Raw genomic sequence first — 27,824 nt, 5'->3', positions numbered from 1 at the left:
TCCACAAGATGGCAGAAAAGAGGCCACTTTTGAATTCCAACTCATCTTAGTCATTAAAGGAACGTATAAAACATTCATCTGTTTTTACTGTTGATGTACAACCCAACCCGTGCCCTTTCCTGAGATTTATCCACTGAAATATTCACTTTGAAGTTTGAGGGAACCATGACAGAGCCCTTTCAGGAGACAAAGAACAAAGACCATTAAAAAGTTATTAAAACATATTTAATTCACAAAGGTATCAATCTACAGAACCCCCCCAAATCTGATACAAGCCACTTATTTAGTTTACATAAAACATAATACAATATTTTTTTTACAAGAACAACCAAAAGTCTCATCACATGAAATATTCATGGTGTGAATTGCCAGAGATTTGTGTTGGAGGGGACAAATGGGGCAGCTACTTAAAAGTTCATGATCGTCTCATTATTCTGTATCATTAGTCTGCCGTTATGTCCTCAGATACTCAGATTATGTTCTCAAAAGCTCACTCCTTAGTCCCGCTCAGTACTCTTCAAACACGACTGACACTTTATTGAAGCATGTGTGTAGCCAGACTTAGACTCGGAGGCCATCTCAGTACAGTAGCCTTCATTGTTCCCAGTGACATCACATTGCAGTTGAAAAGTGAGGCCACAGGTGAACAGAGGGAGGAAAATGAGCCCTGGTGAAGACAGGGAGGCAAACATGGCCACCTGCTCAAATCACCAAGTGTGGTCCAACAGGAGGAGTCCCTTTTTGTGGTCAGTGTGGACTGTCCTGTCCCCAGAAGTCCCATTACCAGCTCTCTCCCTCTCTTTCTTTCTTTCTTTCCCTCCCTCCATCACTTTTCCACTCAGTCACTCGCTCCCTCGCTCCCTCTCTCTCTCTCTTTTCCTCTCCTCCCTCCCTCACTCGTCCTCGTCCTCTGCCCCCACTTCCATCTGCTCCATAATGCCCTCCATCACCTGAGACTGTTTCCTCTTCTTTGGGGCGTCTGGGAGGAGAGAGAAACACACACACACGCACACACAAGTGTACACACAAACGCAGTCACACACACACACACACACACACACACACACACACACACACACACACACACACACACACACACACACACACACACACAAACACACACACACACACACACACACACACACACACGAACAGACATACAAAGAGGCTAAATATGGATTCTGGCCAACAACAAAAAATCTGAGGAGATTGAGCAGAACATGGTGGGAATGCTTGAATGAGAGGAAAGAAAGAAACACAGTGTGTGAGTACACAAGCAAGAGTGTGTGTGTGCGTGTGTGTGCGTGTGTGTGCGTGTGTGTGCGCGTGTGTGTTTGCGTGCGTGCGGGCATGTTTGCGTGCGTGCGTGTTTGGGTGTGTATGTATGTGTGTGTGTACCATGGAAGTGCTGAGCCGTCTTCCTGCGTAGGGAGTCCACAGTCTCCTCAGTGTCGGCCCACTCCAGAACCAGACGCCTCCCGTACAGATGGGTACTGTGGCACAGAGCCCTGAACGCTTTCTACCAGGGGAGAGGAGAGGAGAGGAGAGAGGGGGGGAGAGAGAGGGGAGAGGAGAGAGAGAGGGGGGGAGAGAGGGACAGGAGAGAGAGAGGGAGAAAGAGAGGAGAAGAGAGAGGGAGGGAGAGAGAGACAGAGAGGGAGAAGGGATTGGGAGAAGGTGTTGTTATATGCGAGAGACTGCTAATAACCAACAAATTGATGTGAAATAACACAACAAAAACCCAACCCCTCTGTGTGTTCCAGGTTTGACAGACATGTGGCACACAGATGGTTGGAGGGAAAGAGAAAAGGACAAAGAAGGAACGTGTACTTACTTTGGCGTCCTGTTTAGTGATGAAGTCCACGAAGCCAAAGCCACGGTGGGAGCCGGTGCCACTGGCCTTCTTGGGCAGACGCAACGTCTTCAGCTCCCCAAACGTACTGGTGAGGGAGGGAGAAAGGCAACTTATTGTAACAGTGTAATAGACGTTCAAGGAATAGGGGGTTTGTTTGTTTGTTTACATTTATGGCCAAATATGCAGCTGTGGCTATTTCATGGCCAGTACAGATAATAGAATTCGCCTCAAATTAAAAATCAACAATGATATAAATAATTGAATAAATACATTAAATAAGTTTGGTCACATCAATACATTTTAAAAAGTTCAAAACCTTTAAAGGTGGCACCTTATTAAAAATACCAAAAATAGTGTCGTCTTTAAAAAACTGTTGTCTTTTGCTTCTGAGAGCAGAGCAAGTTAGGATATGCTTCAAGGAATAGGGGGATACTGTGGCACAGTGTGCTAAGGCACCACCTGACCATTTATGGGCTTATATGCCCATGGGGAATAGGGGTGTGCATTGGCAAGGGTTCGTGATTCAATGCACATCACGATACACATGCCACGATGCGATCTTATCATGATGCATTGCAATATTCACTTCAGTAAATGTGTAAAAATACAGCTCATTTGTTAGTTGCTGTGTAGCATTCATAAGTCAATTCATTTTATTAAGCATTTTTAACATGTTTAACCCAACGTAAAATAAAGAGTTTTTAAATACCCCAACTACCTTGACTCAAAGGAGAGTGCTTTGAATAGAGTTCAAGTCATTTTTTTTAAGCATTTTAGCATATGGAAGAGAGCTTCCATTACAACAGAAATATTCCAGACTCTACTGAACAAAATGAACCATTGGCAAATTCATTGCCATGAATCGATGCAGTATATCGTGAAAACAAGTATCACGATGCATTTTCTTGACGATTCTTTTGCCCACTCCAATAGGGATCCAGGTTCGAGTCCGAGTCATTTCCCAACCATGCCCCATCTCTCTCCACTTCACTTCCCATCATCTCTGCAAAACTATCCTGTCTAATTTAAGGCTTGAAAAAGCCAACAAAAAGGACTCCAAAAGTGCTCCTTTACAAAATGAGAAGCAGTGTTCATTTTTAGCAGTGTGTCTAGCCTTTTAGTGCTTTCATGTCGAGTGCTCTTTGTAGGAAAAAGAATGAGAAAATGTGATGCTACATTGGCTAATTAATGAACTCGTAGGTTAAATTAAAAGAAACGGACATTATAAACGGGGAAATGTTTAGTTTCCATGTCCCATTTAGTAAGTACATTATTGTTGCATTATTTGGTCAAATTCTCTCATCAGTAATTGGTGAGCTTGAACAGCAAGGCTACGAATGGATTCACACAAAAGCTCTTAAGGCAGTCAATAAGTAATCTCCATCAACTTAAAAAAGACATCGAAAGAACAAAGGACCCTACACATTAATACACACATTGTAATGTATAGGCTACTACACATTACAATGTAACACATATTATACTTATTTGTATATTTAAAAATATATAGGGATATAGTACATGCCAATACATCATAACCCCCCATTCATACAGGCTGTGAGGCTTGTAACAACCACTTGCAAATATGCAAAGAACTGAAATGAGCTTTTTCTTTTCTTTGGACATTCTTGAATTTAAATAACAGCTGGTGCAACCACTGTGATTTGCCACCCCAAAGAACAAGTTACCTGTCAAAGTGGCTAGTATACGTAGTGAGACTGCAATATTTACTACAGTAATAGCTACAGCCATGTTTCACTAGCACTTGGACGGTTGGCAGGTGCCAACGTCTGATTAAGAAGTAGTAGCTAAGGGTTTCTCGATAACCAATATACGTTAAACTGTGGTAAAAAGTACTGACAACTTTTCAAAATTACAGTGATGATACCGAAAACCGTGATACTTTTGGTCATAATGACCCTGAGGTTACATTTTCATACCGTGACACCCCCTAGTAGCAGCACTAGTACTAGTAGTAGTAGCTGTTATAGTATGCAAATGAAGGGCTAACCAGAAGGGTTTGCGCAGCATTTGGACGGTTGGCAGGTGCCAATATCAAACCCTGATTAAGTAGAAGTAGTAGTACTAGTAGCAGTAGTAGTACTAGTAGTAGTAGTAGTAGCAGTAGTGGTATGCAAATGAAGTGCTAACCAGAAGAGTTCTCGCAGCTCCTTATTGGTGGCCTGGAAGGGGATGTTGCGCACCAGGATCTTGGACGTGGTCTGCTTCTTGGCCGTCTGCTTCTTCCGCGAGCTCACTGCACCCGATGATCTGAAGGAGCAGGCAAACAGAGACAGATTACTGGGGCAGCCACGGATAAGTGGTTAGAGTGGTTCAGAGAGTTGCCGGTTCAAATCCCACCCTGACCAACACCTCCATCCATGGCGTAAGTGCCCTTGAGCAACGCACCTAACCCCACATTGCTCCAGGGACTGTAACTAATACCTAGTACATAAATAACTTTAAGTCATAAGATTGACAATAAAGCCGACTTGACTTGAAGTCACTTTTGAAGAAAAGCGTCAACTAAGTGAAGTGTAATGTAATGTAATGAACTGCACAGGCCTATCAAGTCTAGAGGTAATTTTGCATTAGAATCACACTTTAAACCAATATATTTACCAACACATTTCGCAGAGGATTACCCCACCTAGACTCTTACAGCTGGCCTTAAACCCTTAATCATTTTGTACACTAGCAACGCCCACTGAGGGGGGCCTTTCCTGTTTTCTGGCCCAGGGGCCCATGGAACCATAATCCGCCCCTGCAAGCAAGAATCACATTGAAATCCGTCTTGAAGTGTAATGCGGCACAGCATACGGAAAAATGCAGGCTATGATCTGATAATCTGACTCGCATTTCGGTCCTCCGTTAACATTAAAATCCACACCGATGGGTACATAACGTTACACAGGTACGGTAGATGCCCACTTTGTGACACTGTACGTCAAAATGATCACAACGCATCAGGATCCACTGTAGCCAAACAAAATCTTTCTGTGAGCGATTTGGCTATTTTTTTAACTCTGTACATTGTTTTTGTGACACATTTAGGCTGTGTTTCTATAAAGCTGTGTGGGCGTCTGAAGGTGTTCTGAGGACACTGTTTACTTCGTCAGGACGGGACGGTCTGATTTGCCAGACAAGTACAATATGCTCCTGTGACCTGAGAGACACCGGGTCAGAAGGGGACGCTCATCACATAGGACAAGGTGGCCACAGCCCTGTGTGTGTGTGTGTGTGTGTGTGTGTGTGTGTGTGTGTGTGTGTGTGTGTGTGTGTGTGTGTGTGTGTGTGTGTGTGATGGTCTTACTTGGTGGCGCGCTCAGACAGCTTCAGCTCCAGCTTGTGCTCCTCTACTGTGCAGTGCTGAGGGGCAGGCAACCACCCAGAGAGAGAGAGAGAGAGAGAGAGAGAGAGAGAGAGAGAGAGAGAGAGAGAGAGAGAGAGAGAGAGAGAGATGAGAGGGGTGGGGGGGGAGAGAGACAGAGAGACAGAGAGAGAGAGAGGAATGTGTCAACGTCACAAGAAACTGGACTCATTGGATCAGACACTGTGATATTACATTGGGTGGTGTTACTGCAGCCTCAGCCTGCCCATACTAAAAGTTCTGAAACTCCAATCGTCTGGCCAAGCAAGCCATCTAGGACATTTCAAATTCTAACGAGATCAGACAAATCAATTTTGCGACTTTGCAACATCTCGATGGAAGGTGTTAAGGCAATAACGCCCCAGGGAAGGGCCTTATGAGTACTTCTCTGTGCTGTGATCACACTTTTCACTTCCATAAAAGGCTAAAGATGTACATGTACTGTAACAATGCACATTATATGCATCATGTAGGTCCACATATGCATCAACATCACAATGTGCTCCATTGCAGCCCCCCACAAGCTGCTTAGCCGGGTACTGTGATCTTGTGGACTGAGGCGATGTGCTCCAACCTCTGTGCTACAGACACCACTACACTACATGTCTTCATTTTACATTTAGGGTGACACTCGTTCTTTGGCAAATTGAGTTAACAGTCATACCTGCAGTTGTCTCATGGCCTTCTGAGCTGCCTCCGGCTTACGATACTCCACAAAGCCATAGCCCATCGATAGCAATTTACCTGAAGAGAGAGAGAGAGAGAGAGAGAGAGAGAGAGAGAGAGAGAGAGAGAGACAGAGAGACAGAGTCAGAGAGACAGAGAGAGAGAGAGAGAGAGAGAGAGAGAGAGAGAGAGAGAGAGAGAGAGAGAGAGAGAGAGAGGAGGAGGGGGGAGGAGAAAGCATCAGAAAGTGAGTGAATGAGAGAGAGAGAGAGAGAGAGAGAGAGAGAGAGAGTGAATGAGAGAGAGAGAGAGAGAGAGAGAGAGAGAGTGAATGAGAGAGAGAGAGAGAGAGAGAGAGAGAGAGAGAGAGAGAGAGAGAGAGAGAGAGAGAGAGAGAGAGAGAGAGATGAATGAACCAATTTGTCTGACACGGTTGAGAGGAAAGGGAGCCTCATTCCTAGGTAGGCCCTTGAGCTAAATAAAAAAAAAATAAGTTGAGAGAGAGAGTGCGAGAGGATGTGGGACTCACCGGTCTTGTCTCTCTTCTTGGAGATGGTGCAGCTTTTTATCTCTCCACATTTGGAGAACGTCTGCAAGTGTCAGAAGGAGGAGGGGAGGGGGGGGGAGAGAGAGAGAGAGAGAGAGAGAGAGAGAGAGAATGAAACAACAAAGCCACTTTTAAGATCGTTCCTGGCATCGCTAACGACCACAAAACTGACGAACGAGCCAGCCATCCAGACAGCGCAGAACTAAAATTGCCTTCCTCTCCTCTCCTCTCCTCCTCTCTCCTCCTCTCCTCACCTGCTGTAGCATCTCTTCCGTCGTGCTGAAGTTGAGGTTCTTTATGAAGAGTGTCGCACCTGGGGCGCTTTCTTCTTCCTCCTCCTCCTCCTCCTCCTCCTCTTCCTCCTCCTCCTCCTCTTTCTTCTCCTCCGTGCCCGATTCAGGCTTCTTCTCTGCACTCGGTGCAGGTGTGGAGGATTTGGCTGGGGACGGCACATCTGAGGGGCCGGTGAGAGACACATGAAAGGCTTGAGTGAGAGGGGCCACAGCTACAAAGGAGCACCGCCTCCAGGCAGCACAGAGCATTGAGACATGCAGGCAAGCACACTGGCACACACGTGCACACACACACTCCAGCACACAGTATAGAGACATACAGGCAGACACGCGCCGCGCACACGCATACAAACAGAGAGACAGATGGCGAGAGAGAGAGAGAGAAAGAGAGAGAGAGAGAGAGAAAGAAAGAAAGAGAGAGAGAGAGAGAGTGAGAGACAGAGAAAGAGAAAGAGAGCGACAGAGAGAGAGAGTGGACCTAAGGGAGTATTTGTCATCACCTGGCAAACTTGCCTACGGCAATAACTCAATATTGTTTTATTTAAAACTGTATATTTTTTCAGTATGTTATTTATTTACTGAGGTTTATGAGACATCAGCATGTCCTGTCCATCTACTTATTCAATATGTTATTCAGGGCTGTAGTCAAGTCCACCTTTGTAGAGTCTAAGACAAGTCCAAGACGAGTACTACAGCCCTGATGTTATTTATTTATTTAGTAATGTTCATGTGACATATTTATGTCCATGCACTTATTCAGTTGATTTCCACTGGCCTCCATGAAATAAACATGTTGTGTGCGTGGTGCCCTGGGGCAGCTGTCCATCTCCCCAGTGCCACAGGGGCAGCTGAAGGGGCCAGGTGCTGAGAAGTGGCACCAATGCCAAGGCAGAGGCATCAGCGGACACACACGGACACACACGGACACACGCACACACACACACACACACACAATGTAGACAAAAGGTAGAGACGCACACACGCATGCGCACACACACACACACACACACACACACACACACACACACACACACACACACACACACACACACACACACACACACACACCTGCTGTTTTCTTGCGTCTGGCCTGAGCGGGGCTGGTGAATACGGCGGTGGGGGCCCACTCTAGGTACAGCGGGACATGCTGGAACTGGAGCAGGACAGAGAAGCAACTGAATTATGGAATCGTATGGGACCAGCAGGCTTATTTCCAGAGACCATGCAGTATCACTTCAACCATTTTTTTTTTTTTTAACTTGTGGCTAAAGGCAAGTTATTCCTCAGTAACTAGCCATTGAGCATTTCTACTAGCCATATTTCTTAAACATGATACAAAAATGCTAATTAAATGCAAATGCTTTTTTTTTTTTTTTTACTTAAATACGATTGATGCACCGCCACTTTGGTGTGTCATATCCAAGAAAAAGCGGCCTGCCAAAGTGACCAGTGAGACGGACATGATTACCGGCCATAGCCATCCAGGTTTGAACTGCATTTGGCTAGTGGGCAGGTGACAATATCAAGCTCTTAAGCACTATGCTCTGGAACATGGCAGAGATTCGGTTGGAGGTGTTACTCATGAAAGCAAAAGATTTCATCACCTTCTCATTTTAACACACACACAAGCATGTACACAGTGAGACACACACACACAATTAAGCACACACACACCCAGACACCTTCAGAGACACACATAGACACACACATAGACACACACACACACACACACACACACACACACACACACTTGCATTGACTTCCAATTATAATACAACCGAAAAAATTCTAAACCACAATGGCCAGACCACCCTAGTTACCAACAAACACCTCGTCTTCTGTTTTTCCTTAACAGAGAAGCTCTAATGTAATCCAATATGCACACATAAGACACACAGGCATGCACACCAAAGCACACAAAATACATAACACGCACACGCGCACGCACACGCACACGCACACGCACACGCACACGCACACGCGAAATCCCATGCTGCTTTGCACAACAGTTCCGATCTGATAGACAGCATGGATGGATTCTATTCCTTAGCGAGGACACCATCTTGGGCCCCAATCAGAGAGCGGGGAGGGGCGGAAAGATTGTGTCTGTTTAAATAGATACAACTGACATGACTGGCTATGGGCTACGTATATGCCAAATGACACATTGGTAACGCTCAATAAACGACCATGGGCAAACATAACCACACCTTTCTTACGAGAAATTGCATTAGTAGCCTCCAGACAACTAGAGATCGTCTCACTTGTGAGCTCCTCTCGTGTTAACCAGACAAGACCAGGGGCCCATACCAAGAAGCTGGTTCAGGAGTAAACCAGGTGAAGTTAAGAGGTAAATCATCTAATAGAAGAGCCTGGAGTCATATACCAAGAAGCTGGTTCAGGAGTAAACCAGGTTAAGTCAAGAGGTAAGTTCAAGTTCAAGTCCAAGAAGTTAATTGCCATGTCGACGTAGTCGAGAGGAATTTTTCATGACATATCCCCAACATCAAATACATACAATTGATAAGCACACAACAGCAAGGTACATACAGTAAATATAAATATGGGTAGACATAACAATAGACAGAAAGGGTCCCAGCAGGTAAATCATCTAATAGAAGAGCCTGGGAACTGGAGGATGATTTACCTCTTAACCACATTCTTAGTATAAGCCCCAGCCCTATACACACACACACACACACACACACACACACACACACACGCACGCACGCACGCACGCACGCACGCACGCACGCACGCACGCACGCACGCACGCACGCACGCACACACACGCACACACACGCACACACACGCACACACACGCACACACCTTGCTGTAGGCGAGCCTGGTGAAGGCGCGTTTGGCCTCGGTGGGCTCCATGAACTCGACGACGGCGGTGAGTCCAGCAGGGGGCAGCAGCACGCGTCCCAGCGAGCCGAACGGGGAGAAGAGCGCCTCCAGCTCCGACGCCTGCACCCCCGACGGGAGATTCTTCACCAGGATCACACTCTTACTGCGCTCACCGGACGCCTGGATGGATACACACAGATGAATATACAGACAACACACACACACACACACACAACACACACACAACACACACACAACACACACACAACACACACTTACTGCGCTCCCCTGACGCCTGGACAAATAGGGACATACAAGCACGGGTAAATATACACACAATGTGTGCACACACACTCACAACATTCAGTGTGGGGATGTGTTTTGGCACACTCAGTGTGACTTGGGGAAAGCAGCATGATGCATGACCACTGGTGATGAATAAAAGGTGCGTGTGTGTGTGTGTGTGTGTGTGTGTGTGTGTACGTTTGTGTGTGTGCATGCGGGCCTCCTTGTGTGTGTGTGCGTGTCATACCTGCCAACCTTGAATTTTTTTTTTGAGTAGCAATTTATCGCGGCGCGGCAATTCACGGCGCAACAAATACCTACAAGTGAGAAAATGTGGTCAATGCAGCGCGATACCATGGGCCGCCGGCGGGCCCATCTCTGAGAGGCTACTTTGTTTTGCACACCTTGGGTTGCCAAATGTCAAGGGGGAAAATATGGGACACTTCATTCAGGCAGGGGGAGTAGGGGTCCTCTCCCAGGAAAAATTTGCTTTTCTTAGATGCAATTTCCTGCATTTTAATGCATTTTAGCCTAACATCCCGTGTATCTGGCAATTTCACCAGATTATCTTGCTCTTCACAGTACTTTGAACTACCATACATTATTAAACTTTCATGGAAGATGTTTTTTTTGTTTCACACCATGACACCAATAAAATGCTATGGTATAGTGTGCTGGAATTCAGGCCTCTAAATGTATATGGCTGTTAATCTTACAAGTCAAACATACCACCAGTCTGGCTAGTAAGTTATCCTATGTACCAGCCAAACAGAGCATTTGGTCACTTGGGGGGTGTTAAGGAGCTGGAATCGAGTATGAAATTGAAGCATTTGCTTATTATTTTTTGGCTGTAGAAGGTATATGTAGGGAAATGTATAATTTGATTATATAATACAGATGCATTTCAGTGATTTTTATGAACAAAAAGTTGAATTGCAATGATTCTTACATCATTTCACCCAATATTAATAAATGGTGATGTTGTCACCTACTGTGAAGAAGTATCAGCAGATTGTAGAGAAAAAGATAAAGACAGGTGTTATCTAGGCTAGGATAATATCAGGTTAATATTATTACCTTGGAGGCTAACATCAAAATCACACTTGCATCCATTCAGTAGCCTACACGTCATGTGGCTCTACCATTGACAGTACATTCTATTTACTGTCAATGGGCTCTACTGATGGACGAGGGCTAATGGCCACTTGGAACTTCCACAGTAACTTTTGAGGTGCATGCACGCTTCTTTTTTCCACTTCTCTACATATTGGCCTATCTACCCTCATTTGCCGTCATGAGTTGGCTATTGTTCAGTGTTCTGCACATACATGATGACAGGATAATATATTTTATTAATAGATTGCCATACGTGATTACGGATAGTTCTAGTCGTGGAGTCATGCATATTTTGGTATGACGCACAATACCTGTTACACCTGTTCACAGAATGGGCAACGACTCCAGTATTCCTATGTCTTTATACGGTGTCATGGTAGATTAGATGTACTCCGAGCACAACCGTTAGAACTATTAGAACTACTATCGCTTTATTTCCCCCAGTTAAAATGATCCGACGCAAAGGGAAACCGAATTTAGTTCGCTGCTAATCTGCTAATTTATAGCGCAGTATAGTCAGCAGTCGACCACATTTTCTCATTCGGAAGTAATCTCGTTTCGGTCCAATATCAAAAAAAGTACCAACATATTGCCGTCAAATACGGCGAAACATTGGGTGAACCATTATGTTCAGGACGACAGACCTCGAGCTTTATTTATTTTCATAAGTTTACGGATTTAGCAACTGGACGCAATTCACTATTCCCATTGAGGCTACCTTTCTCAAAGCCCATTTACCTTTGAAACGGTGATTTTGGCGGTGCTCACTTGTAAAACTACAGCGACAGCCACCAAGATGGATAATATATGATGACAGGAGGAGGACACTTGTGTCAGAGATTATAGGAGTAGTCTCTCTGCTTGAGTGTCTTCGAAGCAAACTTTCTATCTGCAGCTGATACCTCGACTCGAGCGGAGCGACAACAAATGAAGACCCCTAGACCAGCGCTCTGATTGGTCAATATTCCCCCCCACACGTTGCTGGCCAATGGAAAGGCCAGCGCGAGAGTTGGAAGCAGAGCCATATCTACGGCTCTGGCTGTAAGTCTACAGAGAAATATAATATAAGGGCCCGTGAAAACACTTTGCTATTGGTTTTTCCCGTATTTTGAAGTGACAGCGCCGTAGTTTGATGTCAAAATCCGTATCTGCTACACAAAATGCGTAATGGTCGGCAGGTATGGCGTGTGTGTGCGTGTGTGTGCGTGTGTGCATGCGGGCCTCCTTGTGTGTGTGTGTGCGTGTGTGCATGCGGGCCTCCTTGTGTGTGTGTGTGTGTGTGTGTGTGCTTACCTGGCTGAAGGCATCCAGGCTGACGCCGTTGTCCAGCAGGAACTGCCGTGTCTCCTGCACTATCTGGGTCTCCCCCAAGGCCATGCGCACAGCAAGACTGCCTGATGACTCCTGAAGGACACAAGAGGAGATGGACACACATACACACACACACACAATACAGACACACACACACACACACACACACACACACACACACACACACACACACACACACACACACACACACACACACACACACACAGACACACACACACACACACACACATGCACGCACGCACGCACAATACAGACAAATATACACACGTACGCACCCATACATGCGCACAATACAGACAAATACACGCACGCACGCACAATACAGACAACCACAAACACGCCCACACACACAAACGTGCGCAATACACACAAACACACATAAACGTGCGCAATGCACATAAGCACACACACATATGCACAACACACACACACAGAACATAAGCCGACACAGACACACACACAGACAAACGCAAACACGAACACACACACAAGCCATCATTTTCACTTCACTTCTCCAAAGAAAACATGTTGAAAACGTAACACAAAACGCTCATTTTCTTTCGGTCAACAAAATCGATCACGAGTCACGACCACAAAAACAAGAGAATGGCAAAAAGATGAGATATTTCTAAGGCATAATAAATACCCCATTTAAGGTAACAGAGAACTTCTAAAGCAAGTCTTCTTTTTCTTTTTCTCATGCTCCATTTACACGGTCACAATAGTCCATCAAAGGCTATTTCAGCACCTGGCTAAGAAACTGAATCGGCTTTTCAGAGAAATGGATAAAAGAACGGTGTTGATATGCGATATTCAACTTCCACTGCACAGCTATGGTTACACTAACAAAAGTGAGGAAAGGTATGCGTGTGTGTGTGCGTGTGTGTGTGTGTGTGTGTGTGTGTGTGTGTGTGTGTGTGTGTGTGTGTGTGTGTGTGTGTGTGTGTGTGTGTGTGTGTGTGTGTGTGTCTATTTTGTTGTGTGTGTTTGTGTATTTTTTGGGAGGGGTTGGAGCGGTTCTGTGGAACTAGTCTACTTTAGTGGACATGTGGTTGTGAGAAATAAGACAATGTTGCATCAGGCCTCCAATTAGCACATTTACTGGGCTAGGAAATGAAGAGCGGCCGGCTAGTAATTAGGAGACAGTGTTTCACTGGGCCATTAAACACTACAGTACTTCTCACCAGCAGACTATATACCAGTGGTTCTCAACCTTTTTGGAAGACACGCCCCCTTGGCCTCATCACAAGCCTCCCAACGCCCCCTTGACATCATCATAAGACTGACAACGCCCCCCTTAGTATTAAAAAAAATAAATTGACTAATGCCTGTGTGTGTGTGTGTGTGTGTGTGTGTGTGTGTGTGTGTGTGTGTGTGTGTGTGTGTGTGTGTGTGTGTGTGTGTGTGTGTGTGTGTGTGTGTGTGTGTGTGTGTTGCAGTCTTACTCACATGATCCAGCACTTGGCTCTTGGTTGTGTTGTACTTCTCGGCGATGGCATCTGCCACCGCACTCGTGCCCAGGAAGAGAGTGTTCCAGTTATGAGTGCTGGATGGGAAGGGATGCGACACACACACACACACACACACACACACACACACACACACACACACACACACACACACACACACACACACACACACACACACACACACACACACACACACACACACAGACACACACAGAGACACACAGAGACACACAGACACAGACACACGCACACACAGACACACGCACACACAGACACACACACACACACATTGAGATGAGTCAGACAGGAGAGTGCTGGGTGAGGGATTCCTCTAGTCTAGACCCAACACTATACTTCATCAGAAGCTGAGGGAGGTGGTTTTCGTCTATTCGTTTTGTTTTCCTTTGCTCTGCTCTGCTCTGTTTGTGTGTTTGTGTTCTAGTGGGCTGAAGTCTTTTCTAAAGGAGTCTGGCCTCAGTGGCCGGGTGGGCCGTGTGATGATGAGAGAGACACTCAACCCAAACTATACTGTGATGAGGACACGGGGAAGCCCGCAAGCACGCACGCACGCACGCACACACACGCAATCTCTCTCTCTCTCTCTCACACACACACACACACAATCTCTCTCTCGCACACACACACACACCATCTCTCTCGCACGCACGCACGCACGCACGCACGCACGCACGCACGCACGCACACACGCACACACGCACGCACACAACCCTGTTTACTCTCCCCAAATCCTCATTCCTCCCCCCAAACAATGCAGCAGGTCGGTTGCGCACGGCCGGCCAGGGCAGGTAAAGAATAGCCGTTTGTTTGTGGTCCCTCCCGACAGGTTATGAGGATAATATACTACGGACACAACCACCACCGCACCAGGAGACCTTTGAATAATGCACACCTCTGACCTCTTCCCATTTCTTTCTCGCTCGCTTGTTTTCTTTAGTGTGCTGTGCTTATCGGGCCAAAACAATTAAGAGACTCTAGAGTCTATGGGGGGAGAAAAAAAGAAAAACACAAAGAAGCCGGAGTGCGTTCAGCGAAAAAGCACATTGTTGTTGTTTGTGGTGGAGGAAATTGGCCGGCGGTCCTGCCTCGAGGTCACAATTCATCAGCTGTGTGCGTGTGTGTGTGTGCGTGCGTGTGTGTGTGCGTGTTTTTAACTGGCTTTTTGGGGTAAGGCTAAATGTAGTTCATCACTGGCAGTAGAGCCAAGGACAGCAGCTCTGCTGAGGGAGGAGTGGAGGAGTGGAGGAGGAGAGCATTGGAGGAGTGAGGAGCCTAGGAGAGGTGGGCTGAGGAAAGAGAAGAAAGAGTGTGTTTGGGGAGAGAAAGAGAGAGAGAGAGAGAGAGAGAGAGAGAGAGAGAGAGAGAGAGAGAGAAGGAGAGAGAGAGAGAGAGAGAGAGAGAGAGAGAGAGAGAGAGAGAGAGAGAGAGAGAGAGCGAGAGAGAGAGAGAGAGAGAGAGCGAGAGAGAGAGAGAGAGAAAGAGAAACAAGATAGACACAGAGCAAGGAAGAAAGGAAGACAGACAGAGTTAGAGGAAGATGGAGGTAGAGAGAGAGCAAGACAATACGAGAGAGAGAGAGAGAGAGAGAGAGAGAGAGAGAGAGAGAGAGAGAGAGAAAGAGAGAGGAGAGAGAGAGAGAGCAAGACAGAGAGAGAGAGAGAGAGCGAGAGAGAGAGAGAGAGAGAGAAAGAGAAACAAGATAGACACAGAGCAAGGAAGAAAGGAAGACAGACAGAGTTAGAGGAAGATGGAGGTAGAGAGAGAGCAAGACAATACGAGAGAGAGAGAGAGAGAGAGAGAGAGAGAGAGAGAGAGAGAGAGAGAGAGAGGGACAGAGAGAGAAAAAAGAGAGAAGGGGAGAGGTAGCCAGTAAGAGTGTGAAGAAGAGAGAGATAGTTCAGTAAGAAGCAGATAAAGAGGGGTAGACACAGACTGAGCAAGAGAGAGAGAGAGAGAGAGAACAGGAGAGAGAGATAAGGAGAGAAAGTTGGACAACAAGAGAGAAGGAAAGAAGGAGGTAAGTAGGGAGGGCTGTTGATCCTGGTGGCACTAGGTCAGTCTGATAGGGAGGAGGGTAGGATAGGAGGGAGGGATGGAGGGATGGAGAGAGGGAGAGCGAGAGAGAGCTAAGCAGACCTGAAGGAAAGAGGTGGGGACATGAAGGAGTTGGGGTGGGTAGGATAGGAAGAAGGGAGAGAGGGATCTAAGAAGACCTGCAGGAAGAAAGATAGGTAGGTAGGTAGGTATGGAGAGAGGGAAGGAAGGGAGAGAGAGCTCTAAGCAGACCTGAAGAGAGATAGGTAGATAGCTAGGTAGCTAGATAGCTACGTAGGTGGTTAGGTAGGTAGGGAGGGAGGGAGAGAGGAGGGTAGGGAGAGCTCTAAGCAGACCTGAAGAGAGATAGGTAGGTAGTAGGTAGCTAGGTAGGGAGAGAGGGAGAGAGGAGGGTAGGGAGAGAGAGCGCTCTAAGCAGACCTGCCGCTGGCCGCCTTGTCCTTGGCGTCCTTCTGGCGCTTGTAAGAGGAGGAGCCGGCAGCACTGGGGCCCTCCTCAGCCTTCTCCTTCTTCAACCGCGACGGGAGGAGGTGCAACATGCGGCCCTGGGGGGGGAGGAGAGGAGAGGAGAGGAGAGGAGAGGAGAGGAGAGGAGAGGGGAGAGGGGAGGGGAGGAGATGAGCAGAAGAACATGAGCACACACAGATGAACTTACACACACACACAAACATAGGACACGAGCACACAATTCATAAACACACAAACAGATATGGAAACCGGTACGTTACGTAATGCATTGATGACAACATTTTTAAAACTAGAAGCACTCAGAGAGCGCAGACCTCCACCAAGGAAGCTACTTGATACATTTGACCATGTTACACCCTAAGTCTTTCTGCCTTGTTTTCGTGCTGTTCCCGCAATTCAATTTCTGGTCACTAGGGGGCGTCTAGATGGTGAAGAATCTTTTGAAAAGTCCTGGTTCCGGTTCGTGATCCGGATCACCACCAGCATTTAATCACTTGTTCCTTGGGTCATTGCTAACAGCTCCACAAAGTTTTGTCCAAATCAGTTGATTAGTTTTTGAGTTATTCTGGTGACAGAGTCTTTAAAAGAGTCCTGGTTCCGGTTTGTGATCCGGATCACCACCAGAAATTAATCACTTGTTCCTTGGGTCATTATCAACAAACCCACAAAGTTTCATCCAAATCTGTTGATTTGTTTTTGAGTTATGCTGCTGACAAACAGACAGACAAACAAACAAACAAACAAACAATCAAACAGACAGACAAACCAACGCAACCGAAAACATTGCCTCCTTGGCGGAGGTAATAACACAAGGGAAATGTACATATACTGTATTTGCTACTTTAAAATGAATCTTCCCCATGGTCAGAGGGACAATAACACAGTAGACAGCCATGGTGTATACACACACACACTCAGTAGGCACACACACACTGGGCGAACACGCGCACACACACAATGGGCGAACACGCGCACACACACACTGGGCGAACACGCGCACGCGCATGCCACTTTGGCAAACATGCCCAACTGCTCTTTTGCACCAACATCTAATCAGCCAATCACATGGTGGCAACTCAATGCATTTAGACATGTGGACATGGACAAGACGATCTGCTGCAGTTCATACTGAGCATTAGGGAAGGGAGGGGATTGAAGTTACTTTAAACGTAGCATGGTGGTATTAGGGCAGACGTGCTGCTCTGAGTATTTCAGAAACTTCTGATCTACAGGGATATTCACGCACAACAATTTCAAGGGTTTGAAGAAAATTGTCAAAAGAAAACAAAATATCCAGTGAGTGGCAGTTCTGTGAGCGAAAATGCCTTGTTGATGTCAGTGATTAGAGGAGATTGGCCAGTCTGGATTGAGCTGACAAAAAGGCAACAGTAACTCAAATAATCACTTGTAAATCCCTATACAGACAAGCATCTCTGAACACACAGCACGTCGAACGATGCAGACAGGCTTCAGCAGCAGAAGACCACAACCAAGTGCCACTCCTGTCAGCTAAGAAAAGGACACTGAGGGCCTCCGCACATTGGCTCCGACAGCACTGCGGAGCACTTTCGCTTCCGACAGAATTCCGACCCCCAAACCCAATTTCACACGAACATAGCATTGACAGTCAATGGGCAGCTCCGACAAAATAGAACTTGTCTCTAATCGCTAGCCGACATCGGCGAATGTCCGTGGACATCGGCACCAGTGTGCGGGGTTCTATTGAAAACAATGGAATCGAACTTTGTCGGAGCCGATGTGCGGAGGCCCTGAGGCTACAATTTGCACAGGCTCACCAAAATAGGACGACAGGAGATTGGAAAAATGTTGTCTGGTCTGCGGAGTCTACAACACTTTGATGTCAGGGCCATAATTTGGGATAAACAACATGAAAACATGGATCCATCCTGCCATGTATCAATGGCTCAGATTGAAGGTGAAATGGTGTGTGGGGGAAATTTTCTTGGTACATTTTGGGCCCCTTAGTAATAGGGCTGCACAATATCAGAAAAAAAAATCAATACTCGATAACAGCACGCAATACCTCGATAACGATACTTAAACAATATTTAGAAATATAGCCAAATGTTTTTCTTGTCACTAATTTGTCAGTCGGTGTGAGCTCGGCTTTGGTCATGGAGGGGTTCTTGGGCATTTGTTGACATTCAGCGAGTGATTGGAATGTTTTACTTGTTCGGGATAATTAGGTAATTTCCACGATACGCATATCGCTACTCGTGATAACGAGATTTCGATACATTTTCGATATATTGTGCAGCACTACTTAGTATCAAATGAGCTTTGTTGCAACACAGAAACAGATCTCAGTGGTGTTACAGGCAGTTAAGGCAAATCTGAAGACAAAAGAGGGTCCAACCCACTACTAGCAGTAGCAGCAAGGTGTGCATAATAAAGTGGCCGGTGACAGTAGATGGACATACAATTCAGACATCAAAATCAATCAGATGACCAAGATTACTGGGATAAGATCGCAATATCCCACCATGACAAACCCACAGATAAGTGGACACACACGGATATACACACAGAGAGTAGGATTGAGACATGAAAATGAGTCATACAGATGCATGCATGTGTGCACACACAGAAACACAGACACAGACACAGACACACAATCAATTGGTTCCACATCCCACAACATACTTGGAAGATGTGTCCATCCAGCTTGGCCAAGGCGGCCACAGCGTTCTCCGGGATCATATAGGAGACGAAGGCAAAGCCCTTGGGCTTCTTACTCAGGCTGTCGATGGGGAAAGTCACCTCAGATAGGGGGCCTGCAATGACACACACAGGACACATTGTATTAGGAAAGCAGCAGCAGCAGCAGCAGGCGGGAAGGAGGACCTTGTACCATCAAGGTGACCTCAACAAGAAGACCTTGAACAAGATGACCTCAAGACAAACTACTAGCTTCCACTTCAATAGCACTAAAATTGCACCACAGACAGGGGGCATTGCATTTAGGGATGCACCGATACTGATACAGTACTGGTATTGGTATCAGCCCAGACACTTGCTCATTGGAGTTTGTGATGTACCTGTCTGGTTTTATGTGTTTTTTAAATGTTTTTTTATGTGTTTTATGTGGAACATTCTGGGTCTGTATTGAAGATTTCAATTCAATAACACATATCTGCACTGTTTGTCTGAATGTGTACACTATAGGGCTGCACAATTAATCGAAAATAATCAAAAATCGTGATATCGAAATCACGATTTCAATTGGGATTTAATCGTGGTAATAGTGACCTGTCTTCGAGAGCGTCCTTGAAGGCAGAACATACTGAAAGGCTGGTGTTTCTGGCCAGAAATCTGTTCGCCTAAGTTTCATACTATTGCCTTTTACATAATTACTACAATTTATTTTATTTTTCTCATCCCGTTTATAATTAATTCTTGGTTATATATATTTTTTTTTAATTTAAATGTATTTTTTAAAACACTCAGCAAAAATCAATAATCCTGACTAATAATCATGATTATATAATATAATCGTGATTATGATTTTTCCCATAATCGTGCAGCCCTAGTACACTGTGTGTATGTGTATGTGTGTGTGTGTGTGTGTGTGTGTGTGTGTGCGCGCGCATGTGTGCGTGTGCGTGCGCGTGTATATAAAGCGCACCATGCTTCTGGAAGAGTGTGGTCAGCTCCTCCTCTGTGCACATGTGTGTGTGTGTGTGTGTGTGTGTGTGTGTGTGTGTGTGTGTGTGTGTGTGAGTGATTCTACGATTTCCCTACGCTTTTGGCAAAAGCAAAATGTCAATTATCAGTATTTTTTTTCAACTAAATGACCTAGATGTTTACATAGTGTATATATTTAAGTTTCCAAACAAACAAATTGCCAAGCTTAATCTTAAATCATTTGATAAATACTCTAATGAAAGCGAACATTTGCTTAATTATTTTGTCAACAGTGTTATGGACAAATACTATGTCATTTCAAACATATATAAAAATACTACAGAGTTGAAACAATATATGTTTGAAAATGCTTATGTCCCTTAGCAGTAATGTTGTCATTAATCTGTGCAACTGATATAGAAAATGTGATTGTTGAGCTTCATAAGTAGGATTTTATGAGTCAGTGTGATACAGACTGACACATTTTTCATCATAAATCCCTGTAACGTCTGATTTGAATATAGTCACCCTCCTTACACAAGACTTCCTTCTCCAGAGATAATACCTAGTGTATGTTCATAGGATTTTTCCAACACATAAGGGATCAATAGCACAAAAACACTTTCAAAACAGTCAACGGTGTAACTCAACTGTGTTACGGTCAACAGTGCAGGGGAACAAGTCGGCACTTTTTTAGGAGAAAAAAACAGAGCAGACAAACCCATCTCCCTAGAACACAAATTATTTTGTTTGTTTGTCTGTCAATATGGATATAAATTGGCAAAAACATACTCCTCCTCAACTGTCATCAGTGTTGCCAGATTGGGCTGGTTCCCGCCCAATTGGGCTGCTTAGGATGGCCGTGTGGGGGTAAAAATGGCATCTATCAGAAAAACCTTCCCACTGCCATATAAATCAATAGAACTGGGCGGGTTTTTAGGGCGGATTTTGATTATTTTTTGGGCTGGAAATCATCAGCCTCATCTGGCAACCCTGACTGTCATACTTAATTGTAACACCATTGACGGTAACACCGTTGACATTTCAGCCATTTTTATGGTGTTGTGCTAACTGAGGACCTCAGAAGTTCCACCACAACACATTAATCAATTCATGTATCTGTATGCTTTATCTGTGTTTTTCTACATGTGATTTCTAATTCAGATTCTTATGAATATGTTGATAACACTGTTGACAGGCAATTTTCCCGCTATGAGAACATGAAAAAGAATGGATTAAATTATGGAAGGATGGAGCTCAAAATTTACCAAAAAGTCTTCCCGTATCCTGCCAAAGAGGTTATGACATCACGTGATGTTATTCGTATGGCCTAAGACCAAACCATTACTGATTTATGGAGGAGGTTTCAGACCGTGACACGGTTAACACAGTTTTCGTGGACACACATAAAATGGCAAATTTCATGTATAATGGAAAGGACAGTGGTCTTTCTGACAGTTTTGTCATATTGTGATGATTACTGTGAATCAACATTTGCAATCGTCTTGGGCAAAACAAGTTTCTTTACATGCTAATATGAAGACTGAATCTGACATTTGGAAAACAGGACGGCATGAAAACGCCCGAAACCAGTATTAAATATTCATTCTTGCTGAGGGAAATAATGCTATGTCTACACTTTCTGTATTATATGAAAGATAAATGTTTTCTAATGTCCAAAACATCATTGGATGCAGTTAATAGTTAATGGAATTGCCAAATAAAATCCACGGACTTAAAAGTGTAGGCGAATTAGAGAATCACTCGTGTGTGTGTGTGTGTGTGTGTGTGTGTGTGTGTGTGTGTGTGTGTGTGTGTGTGTGTGTGTGCGTGCGTGTGTGCATGTGTGCGTGTGTGTAAATCTTCAAAAGTGGAGAAGACGCGCTCACACTATCGACTAAATAGGCTAATTTAACAGTTCTTAACTGGGTGCTGAATCCCACAAAAAACATAAATGTATGAATGAAGCGAAGGACAGTACGCAGGACAGGTGCTATCCTTTACTTCATTCATTCATTTGTGTCTAAATCGCACCGTGCTTCTTGAAGAGTGCGGTCAGCTCCTCCTCTGTGCACGTGTACGGGAGGTTCCTGATGAAGAGTCTCCCTGACTCGGACACGTCCTCCTCTTCCTCATCGTCCTTCAGCTGCCTCTCAAAGTTCTTCTCCTGCCAAGCGTGCTTCGAGGGCCTCTTGTCCCTCCTCTTCACCTGAAACACCTCCACATAGCGCCCTCCTGTGGCCAACAAGTATAGCACAGTGGTCATTTTAGTATAGAAGAGTAGAGTAGAGTATAATTTATTGATCCCAGGGGGAAATTAAGGTGTCCAGCAGCATAGTAGAGAAAGCGATAAGAAGAAAAACACAAAAAGACTTTAAAAAACAGAGAAAAAAAACACAGAGCTACTTGACTTGCTGCCACTCACAGCAGGCGCACCGTACTTTGAATAATTTCAAAGAAAATGAGTACTCCAGGCTTTTCTATTAGACAATTTACCTCTTAACTTAACCTGGTTTAATCCTGAGCCAGTTTCTAAGTATGGGCTCCAGGTCTTGACATATTGTAAGTGATGGACAATCTGGATTAAGAAACTTTACAATCCACTGCCACATATTCCAAATGCCTGGCTTTACCTGTACAATTCAACCAGGCGATTGCCAAATTGGACAGGTAAAAACAGGTCATTTGGAATACAGTATGTGACAAGGGATTTTAGCTACTGAATGCAGATTGCCCATCACTGCAGATAGTCGAATATTTTTGATAATATTAAAATATTAGAAATAAAGTAATACTACCATAGCAATGGGCAACAATACTTTTCAGTTTATCTTAATTCCCAAAACACTATCAGGTAGTACCTGATGAAACTGGTTGTTTTTTATTAAACTGATGATGAAGCCCCTAAAATGAGGGCAGAAACATCAGAGTAGTCCACTTACTTACTTATAACTTAACTCATTGGATGGATATCATGACCTGGATAAATGGATATCTTCACAAACAACCAACCTTGTATGTGATGAATTCACTTTCGTCTGGAATACTCTGTCATTTTAAAATCGCTGAGGAGGCCAGGCAGAGGGAGAACTTCACTCACCCATGTAGTCTTTGTTCATGCGAAGTGCTCGCTCGACTTCCTCCTCAGAGCGCAGGTCCACATATACGTAGCCTACCGGGGGAACATCACATGGGCACGCATGAGAAGCCAAGCAACCAACCATCTTCCAAAGAGGTGCTATTCATTTAGTCTGGCTCTCACGCTTCGTGCATCTTCATTAAACTTTGTGGGTTGGTAACAACCATCGTGAGAACCAGGTTACTATTAATTACCCGGTTGGTCCAACCGACAGCCATAACGGCTGGGTACTAGACTGCTACACTGGCGACCCTGGTTCGATTCCGGCTCGGGTCATTTGCCGAACGCTGAGCAGAGCATTTTCGCATTCAGCAACAGAACTTCGCCGTGGCAAAAGAAAATCGCAGATGGGTAAATTGTGCAAACCTTGTCACCTGTGGTGGCTCTTACCAGAATTGCGTCCTTCTTCATTCTTCCCGATACGAATGTCCACCGGCTTCAGAGGGGTCATGAACTCACGGATTTGTTTCTAGAAGAAGAATCAGAACATTTTCAAATATAATCCATTTACAATATTAACATTGTTCATTTCTCAAGATTGTTTTGCCATTAACATTGTTCATTTCTGGTTATCACAACAAATTGATCACAGCTTGCTCTGGCACTAATTTACCTCTGTGACATTGAAAGGACATCCACGAAGCTTGACTGTAAACTCAGTGGTGGATTGAGAAAAGATCTGTAAAAAAGGAAGACACCCAATCATTAATTAAAACAGAACATGGTGTCTGTACACATACACAATCTACATCAATATTTCAAACGTGTCCATTCATTATTAAATCAAAATGTATTGGTGTTTAAGTATTTACTGAGGTATGCAATGCTGTGTTACATTGTTCTGAATAAGATAATGGGCATTTCATTTTTTTTCCAGAGGATGGGTGGATAAGGATGGATGGATGGAATTCAAAATTCAATCATATAGGATCACACATAAGATATGTTTGCTGTGCTTAAATTATGCATGCAACCGTATGCGACCGAGTGCACATACTTGCTTCAGGACAACCAGAGCACTTTGCGCGATACTGGAGGTATTATCTAGGGCAGTGGTTCCCAACCTATGGGTCGCCAAAGATCCACAGTGGGTCGCGAAGCCCTCTTGATTTTAAGGGGTTTGATTTCAATACCATAGCCCATGTTGAATAAATGACAAAGCATTTAAACTAATATATGCATAGAAGCAACAAAATGTAGGTGATACATTTAACATTTACATTTATTATACATTTATTCTAAAATGTGAGGAATAAAATGATAATTAATGAGTTTTCGCAGATAACTGGAGGTATTGTCTAGGGGGCAGACAGCGAACAGAGCTCTCATTAATGTTTTCCAATTTGTTTGACTCTACTGCGACTTCAACATGGAAGTTTGGAAGATCATCCCTCTTGCAGATTTGTCAATATTGCACCGTACACACGCGTCAGCTTAACTTGTGTCAGGTGCTCTCCCGCGCCAAAAATTGACAAGAAATTCGCATGGCAACGTGTTCAAGTACGAAATGTGCCTGCGCACACGTACCCTGCAGCAAGCATATCTTTGGCTTAAACGGGCTTCACACACATCGCTACTAGTTACTCACTCAGCGAGTGAAGTCAATAGAATGTCTATGTGTTCCAGCGAAGCGAGAAGGCGAGCAGGCGAGGCGAGTACAGGCAATGCGATGTGGGCGGATTCAGAGATAAAATTATTTTAACTTCGAGTGAAACGAATATGCGAGAAGCCAATTGGAATGCAGAGCTTGGATTATTGACAGTTCTTCTCTCTTCTCACTTTTGTCTGTTAAACTCGCAGGAACGCTTAGCGAACATTCCATGAGCGAGTGGCGAGTAGGCGAGTGAGAGAGAAGCGCGTGATGTGTGTGAATGTAGCTTAACTCTTAGCAAACAAATGACAAGAAAGAAAGACCCAAACCCAAACCTGTGCTCTTGTGTCTTGCTTGTCAGTGTCCACCTCTCCGCTCTCATAGGCACTGTCCTGATGACGAGCGGAGGAGGCGTGTCCCACCTCATCCTCTTCATCACCACTCCCCTTTTCTTCAGCCTCGTCTTTGGCATCGTCCTCATCCTCCTCCTCATCATCCTCATCCTCCTCCTCCTCATCATCATCATCATCATCATCATCATCATCATCATCGTCCTTGATTTCAGGCTTAGTCACCATCATAGAGCGCAGGTAATCCATGTCAGACAAGCCTGATTTGAGAGCCACCTTGGGCGCACCTGGAAGTAACCAGAAAAGATTTTACAATACATTTTGACCACGGGAAGAACAGTGCTCCTGTAAAGGAAAAAGCTGATGTGTTGTCAGTAGTGATGGGCCAATGAAGCTTTGTTGAAGCTCTGAACCATTTAGGCACATTGCTTCAAAAATTGGGTTAGTACTTGAAGATTCAGTAACAGGGCCCTCTCCTGGTGAAAAGCCATGTTTGCAATTAAACGGGCTAAATTCGATAAGATGAGATGTTGTGCCCTCATCATCTGCGACATTACCCCCAATATTGGACTGAGCTAATACTTTTGCACACTAACTTCCAGACATTTGACATTTTGGGCTACTGATGAGGCAGTTGAGGTAGACGACATTACAAAGGCTACGATGCCACATTTATTTATTTATTAATTTATTATTAGGCTATTTTTTGGGCGATCAGAATAAAGCGTTGCTGAACATTAATGTCTTCTCCTTGTTGTATTCATAACGTATGACAATGTTGTCTACTTGTCTATCAAGTGGGACTTATAGGCCTAATGACAGTCAATAAAATATCTATTCTCTCCACTGCAACCTGGCAGACGGCTCTGCAACAGGCCAAACACATTTGCGAGCGCCTGCTGGTTCGTGTGGCAGCGCGAAACACTGCAGCTGCTTTCGGAAAACTGAACCAGTTTACTGTTTCATACGTCATATATCACGTGGTTTTCCCGTACTGAAGCAAACTTCGGAACAGTGGTTTAATGGTTTTCGCAGTTGATGGTTTGAAACACGTTCCGGCGCGCTTGTGCCAGACTGCCATCACTAGTTGTCAGTAAACCAATCAATCAATCAATCAATCAATAAATCAATCAATCACATTGATGATAACATAATGTGTGTATATTTCTACGCACAAGCACATAGATAGATAGATAGATAGATAGATAGATAGATAGATAGATAGATAGATAGATAGATAGATAGATAGATAGATAGATAGATAGATAGATAGATAGATAGATATGTTAGTGAAGTATGGGCAGACCTCCACTCTCTGATTCCATCTCTTTCTCCTCCTCCTCCTCATTGTCCATTTCATCATCTGATTCGTCCGAGTCAAAGTTTAAATAGTCGTCTGTGGTCTTCTTCTTCGCCGCTGTGTCTTTTTTCCCAGCATCCTTTGCTGTGGCGGCTGCTTTGACAGCTGGCTTTTCCATGGCGTCGTTGGCCCATGTGGGCAGCTGAGTTCGGTTCTGGTGCAGCGAAAGGAACTCGTGGAAGCTGTCATCTTTCTCCAGCTGTGAACAGATGGCAACATCAAATAAGTGAAATAAATAAATACATACATCCTATGAACAGAAAAAGTGAAAACAAATTATCTATGGTAACAAACAGCTTAACTTACATCTCCTAAAACGGTGGTGACCACCTCCTTTTTCTTTTCCTAAGGAGAATCAAAAAAGAAACAATTAAAAAAGACATCAGTGCAGGTTTTTTTCTGAAAGAGTAAGTTAACTTGAACAATGTGTATGTAAAGCGGTGCAAGAAAGACATTCTCTCACCTTTTTTGCTTGAAAGGCTTTCTGTTTTTCCTCTTCCTTGGCTTTCTCCACTGCAGGCTGACGTGCATGCTTACTCCAGGGACGGTTCTTGTCAGGATCTCCAAAAGCTTTGCAAAATTCAACCTATTCCACCAAAGTCATCGTTATGATCACAGAGTTAAAAATCTAGTTCTTCGGTCATAGACAATATGGATTGGGAATTGGATACAGGCAGAGGGGCTGACAGACAATATCAATATTACCGTCACTCGAGAGGTGTCAACAAAGCTCTTGTTGTAATGCTTCAGAGCCTTTTCTGCATCTTCTTCGGACTTGAAACCCACGAAACCAAATTTGCGAAACTTCCCCTCTTTAGTGTACTTCAAGCCGCAGTCGGTCAATGTCCCAAAGTCGGAGAACATCGTACGGAAACGTTCATCCTTCATCTGCGAATCAGGCAATACATGATCAATGTAACTTGGTTGTCAGAGAGTTAGCTGCTACGATTAGCAATCGTGTCTGTTATCGTACACAGCCACGGCTTTGAGGAGTGCCAATGTCGTCCACTTCTATAATATCAGAGTTTTCGGCTTACCACAACTATGCATACTTTCTTACACTAGTAATAGAGGCTGCATTACAGTGGTAGCATGGCAAATGCCACGGTACACAACAGGGGACTGACTGACAAACCACGTCAACAGGATAACTAGTGAGGTATTTCTATTTTCAGCTTTTTTCTTTCATTTGTAAGACACTTACCCCATTCGGGAGATTCTTCACTATGAGTCGTGACATTTTGGCGAATACAGATACCAGTAATCCTTTCCAATTTCTCAAAATAAATGGTCAACAAACAAGCATGGGATCTCTACATCGCCGCCATGTTTAATGTGACGTCACCTCGGCTTCTTATGATTTCAGTTCCTCTGTAATACAACTACTGCCCTCTGCTGGATCTACTAGGTAACT

General features: G+C 44.6%; 1 protein-coding gene across 1 annotated transcript; it reads right to left on the bottom strand.

The window, feature by feature from the left end:
* Nucleotides 1–203: 203 nt before the first annotated feature.
* Nucleotides 204–27,824, bottom strand: rbm19 (RNA binding motif protein 19). The gene is made up of 24 exons (XM_063215267.1): nt 27,615–27,824; nt 27,116–27,298; nt 26,874–26,996; nt 26,717–26,755; nt 26,357–26,609; nt 25,036–25,337; nt 23,723–23,788; nt 23,500–23,578; nt 23,071–23,142; nt 22,005–22,205; nt 18,990–19,120; nt 16,278–16,402; nt 13,765–13,861; nt 12,277–12,387; nt 9,562–9,762; nt 7,800–7,884; nt 6,693–6,892; nt 6,421–6,481; nt 5,890–5,969; nt 5,169–5,224; nt 4,007–4,126; nt 1,835–1,940; nt 1,399–1,519; nt 204–979 (listed from the first exon to the last, which is right to left on the bottom strand). Exons 1-24 carry the CDS (start codon nt 27,648–27,650, stop codon nt 894–896), a joined length of 2,934 nt encoding a protein of 977 aa, XP_063071337.1. The 5' UTR covers nt 27,651–27,824; the 3' UTR covers nt 204–893.

Source organism: Engraulis encrasicolus, chromosome 14 (genome assembly GCF_034702125.1).
Source record: "Engraulis encrasicolus isolate BLACKSEA-1 chromosome 14, IST_EnEncr_1.0, whole genome shotgun sequence".
Classification (NCBI taxonomy): domain Eukaryota; kingdom Metazoa; phylum Chordata; class Actinopteri; order Clupeiformes; family Engraulidae; genus Engraulis; species Engraulis encrasicolus.
The sequence above is the reverse complement of the archived record's forward strand: the minus strand, read 5'-3'. Positions and strand labels throughout refer to the sequence as shown.